The 11338-nt window shown below is 36.6% G+C and overlaps 1 protein-coding gene across 1 annotated transcript in view; it reads right to left on the bottom strand.

Moving 5' to 3' along the window:
• Positions 1–3036: 3036 nt before the first annotated feature.
• LRRC8C (leucine rich repeat containing 8 VRAC subunit C) overlaps positions 3037–11338 on the bottom strand; it is an 88857-nt gene continuing 80555 nt past the window's right edge. The window contains exon 3 of the mRNA XM_025393134.1: positions 3037–9877. Coding sequence (XP_025248919.1) covers positions 7604–9877 — 2274 coding nt within the window. The 3' untranslated portion in view covers positions 3037–7603. The remainder of the gene's footprint in view (positions 9878–11338) is intronic.

Here is an 11338-nt window from a genome sequence, read left to right as displayed (position 1 = left end):
GGGTTTCACCGTGTCAGCCAGGATGGTCTCGATGTCCTGACCTCGTGATCCACCCGTCTCGGCCTCCCAAAGTGCTGGGATTACAGGCTTGAGCCACCGCGCCCGGCCACCGAAAGGGCGTTTCTATGAATATCCAACACTCTGCGTGTCCCTGTCTGATCAAAGTACATAAACAGAGTAAGTATAACTTCTTTATTATTGAGCCTACTTAAAGCATTTGTAGAATCCTGGATACATTTTTGTATAATTTTTTTTTCCTCCCTGTATATATAAGAAAAAAACGATTCTAAATATTTGAAAACAATCCAGAATGCAACTTTTGTCTTAGAGTTGTTTACCATAGTGTAGTGCAGTGCTATTAAGAATATCCACGCAGGATATGGTTCAGCGGGTGGGGAGGGGGCGGGGGGCGGCGGGGGCGGGGATGGAGCATGTCATTATCAGTTTTTCCCGTAAGATTTTGAAGTTAACTTTCTGACATTTTCGATGCAAGTTCTTGATCAGATTTATAACTGAAGCACTTAATAGTCACTAGCAGTTTCGGAGTTAGGGAAAGTTACCTGAAAATAATTACCTAGCTGGTTTGCTGTACTTGAGATTTGATTATTTTAAAGTTGGTAGAATTTGAAGGGCAACAGATCACTATGAATTTTAGAAAGTGTGTTAAGTACTCCTTATCAGGAGTCTGCTTTCTAAGCTCCACTCTCCCCTTACCCCCCAACAAATGACAGCCTTATTTAATATAAACCAGGTGTTTAATCTGACATTCTTTGTATTTCCCATTTGACATGAAATCGGTTTCTTTGAGAGGTTACCTGGACTTAAGAAAATATTTACGTAGCTAAATGTTTAGATTGGGTTGTTTTGACTAAAGCTGAATCTCTAGTTTTTATTTTTACAAGTATGAATTTATTTTAAACACTTCATCACTTAAGGCTGTCAACATCCTGTCTTTGTTTCTAGATGCATAAAACTACTAAATCTGTTAGCATGCTGATATTGTTAAGGCTCAACGTGTGATTACCAGGAAAGTCTGAGTCACACCACCAGAGGTTAGAACCTGGGGGAGAGTTCAGAAAAAATAGTCTTCTAATTTTGAACAAATTGACTTCCTGTTGGAAAGGCTCACAGAAATGCCCTGTACCCATTAAATAAAACTTCGTTTTCATTTTGAGATCATTGTTGTACATGGCCTTTTAGAATTTTGTTAACAGTGGCAACTCTGACAAACTACTTTTCATAAAGAAATTTAAATTATGAAGATATAATTTATACATACAGCTCAATAGACATGAACAGAACTCATTATTTCATAAGCTTGTGGACATTTATTACTCAAATGCATATGGAGTACATCTTCCTATTTTTGCTTTGGTTTTCATTGTTCTTGGACTAAATCATCCTAAGAAAGATTTTTAAGCTGTCTGAATATTAGAGTATGATTTTAACAAAATTGTCACACATAGTCTATGTTAAATTACAATGAAATCCCAAGAAATTTCCCAATTCAAAGTGAAGAAATGCTATATATATATTTTTGTCATATCAGCATCACTGCTGGGGAGTAGAATAACTGTGGAGGAGATAAAAAATGTAAAACTTAGAGGTTGCCTCTTTTTGTGTCATTTTTCCTGAAACATCTGTTACCTGAGACTAATAAGGATTGAACCAAACAGTATTTATTTTTTAATGGCAAAAGTCTAGATGTAACTCGAGTTGAAATAAAATTAACTCTGTAAAGGATTGAAAAAAGCCCATTTTCTACTTATTCTCAAACTTTATAACAGAAAAATCCATGGATTAAAATAATCGTAACGGCCAATTTGGTTTACATGTTTGATAACATCATTGCCTACCTTGTATGTTTTATGCAAAATATTCAAACTCTGAGAATATTCTATCACTTATGATATGCCTGATCATATAACTATTTTATTTGTCCTTAAATGTGTTCAAATATGTTTAAATGTGAAACCTACAGTATAGTCTGCATTCAAATATCTATGCTCACACAAAATTATGTAGCTAATGAACAGCTTTCACTTTTTTCCTACTTGCAAATTTAGGATGACATTCAAACTTACATTCAGAAATATGTGGGCCTTGTGCTCTGACAGTATAAATACTCCACTGAGTCTCAAATGAACTTTAATAACTTCCTTTTTATGCATTTACTTCTCTACCCAAATGAAAAGTTTATGTTGCTAGCCAATAGTAACTAATAACTAAACAAATTTAAAAATTTTCAGAATTTATCTCAATACTGTGTAAGTGAAAGGACTAGAAGATGGGACAGTGGAGAATGGCAGCGGGCAGAGTTTTTTCTGTACGTGCATATTGCACTGAAATCGCTAGATGTCTCTAATCTATTGCATTCCCTAGCTCTTGTCTCCAGAATTTCTCCAGAGCTCTCACATGATCTCTTCTAATTTCTGCTACTCACACTTACATAGCCTCTCCCATCACACTCACCACCCTTCCTTATCTCAACAATCCTTCTCCAGAGGGCTGATGATCAGTAAAATAAACACTATTATTAATAAAAATATGTAAAGTGACTATTTAACTTTGAAAATTACCCATCATTTCTTATGCATAAGTGGTCATAAAGTTTCCTTGTAGAGGGCTTCCCTAAGCCTGGAGTGAATGTGGCTAATTAGAGGAGGCCTCCTAGCTGTGCAGGATCATGCCGATTCCTTTAAGTAACCACAGTCATTACTATAAGACTATTTACTGAAAGCTAAGCTGGACAGCCGTTGTACAATCTGATCTGGCAAATGCATAGAAATTGCACTCCAGATTACATATTAAGGCACTAATTACCCAAATGAAACTCCAGGGGCACCTTAGGTAGATACAGTAGAGTGAATTAAGGAAGGAAATAATTAGTCACAATTACAGAAACTAGCTCTACACAAAGTGAAAGAATGCATGCAGCTTATTTCCTGCAGAGAAAAGGGAGCCTTAGTAATAGTTTAAGAAATGCAAATGATAAACATGATTTCTAAAAATGAGTAAGAGAGGGACAAATCTCTATTTTAAGTTATAAAAATGACTTTATTTTTCTGTTTCTATGTACTACATATCCAAATAACATTAAGACATTTTATCATGAGTTTGCACTATGACAAATCAACTTTCAAGCATTTTCTTGACAGTTCAGTTTTGCCAGCATTTGACATACATACAGACAGAGTAAACAAAGGGCAAAAAGAAAACTGAATGAGCGCATAAGGCATGGAGTTTGAACTCCAATAAAAATATTCATTAAAGAGGAAGAATAAAGTTGGGGGTGGAGAGAGGTATTCCAAAGAAAGAAACAAATTTCCATCACATTAAAAACCATGCATAGGAACGGTTATCAAACACAGCCAAGAAATTAAGTTTTCCAAATGTATATACCCCCCTTTCAAGGTATTCTGATAAAAAAATTCCTTCGGGCAGGGGGAGATCCTCCTCCACCTTTCAAAAATGAGCTTAAGGATGCTACCTTTATCGGTGAGTGACTTTGGGAAGATGGAATGAGTGGATGCTTAGTTTAGACGGCTGGCAGGAAACTTTCAGAAGCATGTCACTGAGGCCTAAATCTTATAAAATCATGGCAGGTCTGGTGAAGACTATCCAAGTTTTCTTGCAATGTTTCTAAGTAAAAAGAAAAGATGAGAAAATTTTCTTGATCTTTTAGGCAGTCTCCTAAGAACCAAACTGTTTAGATAATTTGTTTTGCTCACTTGAGGTTAGTATGGAACGCTATCCTGAGTTACTAAGATCCTACTAACAATGTGACTGTTTGAATCACATTATCACATTCAGAATTCATAGAAGAATGTTAATTGAATCTTAATTTACTCTCTAAAAGCAAAGTGGAATTATATTGAAATTGACCTTATCTGTTCACTACTAAGTACTGCTGACACTTTTTATAACGATGGATTAGGAATGTTTGCTGTTGAAATAAATCATTTCTATTGATCAGGTATTTGGTATGAAATTAGATTGCAGGGTAAAAGAAACTACTTAAAGAATGAACTTTTTTTATAATAGAAAATAAATAACAGCACAACCCTTCTTGGGGGAAGTGTTAATAAGAGATATAATGATTTTGTTTTTTCTTTTTTAGAATCAGAAATCCTGAAATAGTATACTGTAAGAATTTGGACTTCACTTACCCCAAGTAAATACAAGGAAGATTTTTGTCTAAGACCCTCTCCACAAAGATGACTTGAGAGCCAGGTAAATGGCTACATCTGAACAAAATACTCATAGCAGGTGTGTTTTCCAAGTCTTTCTGAAAAAGCAGTACCTACTGCATACGATGCAATGTATATTGTTGAAACTCCTTTAAATAGATGGGAAATACAATGGCAGGGGGAGGGGTGGGTGAAGAATAAGAAAAACTTACACTTGAAATAAGAGATTTCATTGTATCAAGAATCTTTATATTAAAAGAGCTGTATTTAAAAAAAAGCAAATCAAACCCAACACATAACAAGAAAATGCAATAGTTTCTGAGGTGTGGTCTTTGGTGAGTTCTACTGGGATATACTTATATGCTCTCTTTCAACCAGGCCATCACCAAACAACTGTTTGTTCTGTACTTAACAATTAAAACTGACAAAAAGACTTATCCATCATGAGCTTCAAGCAGCCATAGGAGTTAAGAACACATATGGTGCTTTTATATTTACACAAGCAATTTCTCACGAGTCCTATAGAGATTGGGGAAATAGAGCTATACTAGTTATTCCTTTTTAGAAAGAGCACTTGTAAAATACAGAAAGTGATTAGATAAATATCCCTCTATACTGAATTGATCAGTTAAAGAACTTTAGAAAAGTCAGCAGTTCATTACCTGAGTTTCCCATTTAAAGGCTAAATAGTAATTAAATGTTTTTTACTTAAGTGAACAAAAACTTACAATATTAAAAAGGGCCAGTGTCAGAAAATTTAGACTCAAAATTAAGTTTGAGACTTCTGAAGGTTTATAAAATCTAATAGGAATATCTGAATTTTCCTTCTTAGTTATAGCATGAAGTCACAGAGCTATACTGACTTACTAAATGTTATCAAAACTTAGGTTGGGGGTCAGCTTGCAAAATCATTAAAAACCAAATCAATATTTTTTGGAATTTTGAGCAAATTTTTACAAGTGATAAAAATGAATTATTAGTGACCTCAGTTACGAACCCACATGAGATTTTTAGTTAACACCAGATCAAGACTTCAGCATAAGCGTGATTTTTAACCTGAAGAGATCCCTTTTGAAGGGTAATATAGAAAATACCTATAAATTTTATCCAGAAAAATAGTGCACCCGGTGTTTTGCCAGCAGTTACCTAAGCTTGCCTTTCAACAAGGTATTTTTGTCATGCTCAACCATGGACAATCGGCCAACAAATTATTTGTTTAAAACAGATAGGGCTATGTTTCTAAATACAACACACTGTTCAAACTCAGGATTCCAACAATATTCTGAAATTGAATACTTTATCATACAAGAACTATAACCATGTTATTTTTGTGAGCACATTATTTCAATTTCGGGTTTAAATTAATCAGCAAAATCACCATTCTAAAACATTAACATAGAGCAGAAACTTAAAACACTTTGGTCTGTATAATTAGATTATTAAACAAATCAAAAGAATCTCTTTCCCTAATGCTTCACCCCATGATGTATCGTAAAGTTGAAAACACAACTGAGGCACACATTTCTGAGGAGCAATTTCCATCATTGGTTTCTGTATACGAGTCAAAGTAGCATTGGGTCAATTCACCCAAGGAGCAATTTTAAAAAACAACATTTGGAAAACCCAAAGCATCTTTCTACTTTCTTTCATTGTTAAGTCACAAAACTTACTATGATCAGTCCAGAGCTCAGAAAATGGTCAATATGAATTTGGTACATAAAACAAAGTTCTCGTAATCAATGGTTCTGGTTCTGGGTCAAGGGCACAAATAGTGTATTTCATTTTCCTGTTCTACATGCTTAATAGTCAGTGAAATACTTTGCCCAAGAGCCCATGCTATGTTGGATTTTAAGTACAAAGGTAAATAAAAGCTTTGCTGATGGTCAGGCAAAAATTATTGCTAAGCAACAACCACTTAGCAATGTATTCACACTTCAACGAACGATTTTAGATGAGATACATATTTTAAGCCAGAGAGCAGATGGAGTTCCCGTGCTTGTAGCACTAGTATTCACAGCAAGGGCAGGCTTGAGGGAAATCGATTAATATCCAGTCATCCCTCAGTATCATGGGGAATTGATTTCAGGATGCCCTCGGACACCAAAATCTGAGGATGTTCAAATCCTCGATATAAAATGGTGCAGAAATTGCATATAACCTATGCACATCCTCCCATATACTTTAAATTATTTCTAGGTAATTTATAATACCTAAAACAATGTAAATGCTATTTAAATAGTTGTTACACTGTATTGTTTAGGGAATAATGACAAGGAAAAAGTCTGTACATATTCAGCACAGACACGACTTTCTTTTTGAATATTTTCCATCTACAGTTGGTGGAATCCACAGATGCAGAACCCACAAGTACGGAAGCCTGACTGTATATATAACTGGATTATTTTGTGCAACAGGCAAAATTTGAATAGATTATCACTGCCACACTGTGCTGAGAAAAGGAGAGGGCCTCACTGGAGCACACCAGCTCTTTAACAGGGTGCTTTAGTAAATTTGTTTTCCATCTGATGCAGCTGCATATCAAGATATGAAAGATGATTAAATTACTCAAAAACCAGGCTTCTAATTCTATGATTTTTAAATGTAATTACCTACTAGAATATTAAAATAAATCTAGGTTCTCCAAGGTTGTTCACCAGTACTACATAGCAGTATTGAGATTAAGGTGGGAGGAGCCTCTGTATTTAGGTTTTAAATATTTTTAAAATGTTGGTAAAATGCAAATAAGTTAAATGATAAAGGACTAATTCAAACATACCAGCCACTAAAGATTATTTTCTTCACTCACAAAAACCTTGCCTAAGGATAACAAGAACTGTCAGGTATATGAAATAATACAATTTAGGGTTTTGTTGGAGGCAGGGGAACATTTAAAATACTCTATGACAATGCACTTATGTGAAGTTCCACTGAATGAAGGTCTTGGCCAATGGAGAAGGCAGCTGGTATTAAAATAACTAGCACAGATTCCTTGATACACACACAATGAAAACAAAAATAAGAAACCTGTAAAGGTGTAAACAAGTTAAAAATGGCCTTGGCAAAATATCTTCCTCTATTTAAAAAATGCCAAAAAGCATGCAACTTATAATTCCCTCCTTTCCACAAGAATGAACTAAAAAACAAAAACAAAAAACCAAATGGAACCATCTCTTTCTGTCAGTAGATAATAGATACATTGTGTTTCAAGACAAATAAAACTTTAAAATATTAATATTGAAAAAATACAATTAAATTTTTATTAAAATACATACTCCTTACGCAATCTTTGTGTACATTTTGTTTTGTGTGAAAAGGAAAAAAAAAAATAAAATAGGAAAGGCATTAAGACTACCTAATTATTCATACTGTATTTGGTAGAAGCGTGTTTCAGTCAAACTTGAATGAAAAATAAGTTATTCTGTTTTCATTTGCTCCCGGACATCAGAAGGCAGAGTTTCAAACAGAGCATCTTCCACAACTAAACCAGCTCGCTTCAGAGCCCGACAGTCACCCAGTTCAGGAGGGAGGATTTCAAAGTGATTACCTTTTACATCTAAGTAGGAAAGAAATAGTAAATTTCCAATTTTCGGTGAAAGTACAGATAGGCTGTTTTTCCCAATCTTCAGAGTTTTAAGTTTCTTGCAGAAGTAGAGTTCATCTGGAAGGCTTTCCACTTTATTACACGTGATGGAAAAATACTGTAAACTTTGTAGAACTCCGATTTCAGGTGGGATAAATCGAATGTCATTGTACGATAAGTCCAAGTATCGGATCTTGTTGCATAGGAAGAGGTGGGAAGGCAGCACCTCTATTTTATTGTGACTAAAGGACAGGCGTTCCAGGCTGGTGAGTTTCTTTATATGCTCTGGGATGTAAGTGATGCTGTTATGCCACAGTTTTAGCACTGTCAACTTTCTCAAGTGCTGAAAGCTAACGATTTCTTCTATAGATTTCAGATTGTTTTCCTTCAGGTCCAATTCCTGGAGGCTGAGTAGGCTGAACACAGCATGAGGAATACGCTCCAGGTCACAGTGGACCAACTCCAGCTCTGTCAGATTGGTCATCTTCTTTAAGTTGTTGAGCATCACCAGCTTGGTACCATCATTATGTATGCACATCTTCTGGAGATGGCTGGAAACATCAACCACTGCCTGAGGGATTTTGGAAACATTGCTTTTGATAGAGAGAATTTTAAGGCTTTTGAGATCCCGCAGAGACTCAAGGGTGACATTTCTGGAAATATCATGACTTAGAGAGCCAACTAGGTACAGCTCTTCCAGATTTCGGAGCCCATACATCCAGGGGGGGAGTTCCCTCATGTCATCAAACTTGACGCTCAAGACCTTGAGGTTTTCCTTCAGGAAAGAGAGCGCCGCACTGTGGATTTTGACAGAACATTGGTGCAGAGAGAGCTCTTGAAGATTGTCTAGCTGTGCAATGGTGGCAGGTATCATTACGTTCTTAATGATTTCAAGTTTTAGAGATTGCAACTCTGTGATTTCAAAAACAGTGTCTGGAAGGCCAGAGAGCATGATAAGGGGCAATTCCAGTCGATTATGGGCATTTGTCTGTAGCTTCTGCCTCAGTTTATCAGGAGTCCATTCGTTATTTAAGTTCAGCTGCTTTAATTTGTTTTCACTGACTTCAGACAGGAACACTGCAAATCTCTTGGAATACAGAGGGTCATACTGATCTATCATATGAAGCATAAAAGCAAAGTCATTTTTCACATCTGGAATATCATCAATTCCAGTCTCCTGCCGGACATACTCAAAGGAATATTCCCGTAGAGAACGGTAGAACAGCCAGTATAAAGTATAAAGGCACGTCAATCCATAGATACTAACAAAGCACAGATAGCAAAAGGACAGTTTTGAAAACAAGTGTGCCATGGTATGATTGCAAGAAAAGTTTTTATATCCAGTCATGTCCTGAATGTCCACATTACAGTCCACTGTAAACTGGACCTTGGAAACCAGAGCACTATTATATGCAATGATGATTAGGAATTTGATAACCTTAAGTACAGTCTGGCGAACATACATGGCATATAGAATATCACCTTCTTCCACATGCAGCCTGAACTTCTTCACCTTCTCAAATAAGGCCTTCGCCTGCTCACCTTCCTTTTTATCCAGAGCCCCTGCAGTGGATTTATCAACCACAAACTTCTCAGGAATGGACTTTAAAGACTGAGAGTTGACCAGGCTGCCTTCTGGACCAGATTGGGTAGTGTTGGACCTGTTCATGTTGTTCTTCCTGTTGTCCTTTTCTTCTGAGTCCTCCCCAGACACTTCAGATAAAGCCCGTGTGGTCCAAGGAGAATCAAAACACTTCCCCAGAATGGAGATGAAATGTTCTATTTTGGAGCTGGAGCCAGGGAATTTGAACCAAAAGTTACTGCAGAGCATAAAGACCAAGGTATGGATGAGGACAAGGTAAGGGAAATACTTGGCATACCAGTGGAGGGCTCGCTCATAACACATCTGGTTTATAAAGCTGTACTGCTGAAGGTCCAAATCTGTCTTCAGGCCTTTCATCTCCACAGTGATGGGGTTAGCAGGAGATGGTTTAGGTGGAGGCAGTGGAGTGGTACTGGCAACTGCTTGAGAGACATTCGAAAGGGAAGAGTGGTTCTGAGCAGGCTGCACTCTTTTCGGAAGGCAGATTATCTTGTCTTGCATGACCTGAAACACAGAAATAATATTTTCAAATTATATTACTCAAAGAGCTTTCATAATATCATTACTGCAAGGAAATCATCAGTAACATCCAATAAATGTCCATTTCCTCTGCCTGGAGAATACAACGTTCAATTCCAGCACCAAGATTTTATTCTTAGCTCATATATTGGAAAAATGAAATATCTGACTTTGTTCATCATGTCTAAGTTATGACATAAAACAGTGGTTTTTCAGGTCATAGAACAACTCACAAGAAAATAAATATTTAGGGAACATTCATGTGTTTTAAAAAATTAGCAGCCAGCCGCAGTGACTCACAACTGTAATCCAAGCACTTTGTGAGGCCGAGGCGGGTGGATCACCTGAGATCAGGAGTTTGAAACCAGCCTGGCCAACATGGTGAAACCCTGTCTGGACTAAAAATACAAAAATTAGCTGGGCGTGGTGAGCGCCTGTAATTCCAGGTACTTGGGAGGCTGAGGTAGGAGAATTGCTTGAACCCAGGAGGTGGAGGTTGCAGTAAGCCGAGATCGTGCCACTGCACTTCAACATGGGTAACAAGAGAAAAACTTTGTCTCAAAAAAAAAAAAAAAAAAAAAAAAAATTAGCAATTCTCTCACTGGATTCTGGGAGAATCAGTCATCGATCGGGAAGTATATCACCTTCTCAGACTCAATCTTGAGTTAGATGTCCCCAAAGATTGTATCAGTCTGTGTATGAGAAGCAGAAAGATAAGAACGAGGAACTATGAAAGAAATTCCTGTCTTGTTTCCCCCTTCTTTTTCTACACATATTCTAGACTGTATGTATAGATTAATATGAATGAATGTAATGGAAATTTTGCTAAGCTTTTATAAAAACTATTCCTTCAAGAGAGATAAAAAAATACAGAAGTGTTTAATAGTAAAATAATTGTTTAGGTTTGCTAGCTTTTCACACAAAATATTACATTGAGAACCACCATCCTTCTACCAATGCTTCAGTTTGTTGAAAAGAATATTAGGCTGTAAGAATGTCCAGCCGACTCAAAAAATTGCAATTTGGGAAAGAGAGAATGAATGCACCCTTTCTGAAGATAAGGTAGGATGTGACAGAATACACATTGAATCGACCTAGAGGAATCATCTTCAGGAGGAGGCCCATGTAAGTGGAACTCTATGAACAAAAAGCTGACAATTCAAAGGAAGAACAACCAAAGAGAATTCAGCAACGACATGTGGAATTAATAATGCAGGGAAAGTCTATTTGTACCTTAAAATGTCAAATGGCTGGAAATCCACAACGTTTAGTGATTCTGCACCAACAGTGGTTAGTGATTTTGCCACATCAAAGTCCTTTACCTTGATTATAGGCATAGAAACTGAACCCGTTGTAAAGTGGTCTGCTATAGCATGGTAAGGTGACCACAAGCTGGTGACAAGGGAACTAGCATCCCACCATGTAGAAGCATGAGGCTGACGACAG

Source organism: Theropithecus gelada, chromosome 1 (assembly GCF_003255815.1).
Source record: "Theropithecus gelada isolate Dixy chromosome 1, Tgel_1.0, whole genome shotgun sequence".
NCBI classification, from domain to species: domain Eukaryota; kingdom Metazoa; phylum Chordata; class Mammalia; order Primates; family Cercopithecidae; genus Theropithecus; species Theropithecus gelada.
Note: the sequence above shows the minus strand (reverse complement) of the source record. Positions and strands in the feature narration are given on the sequence as shown.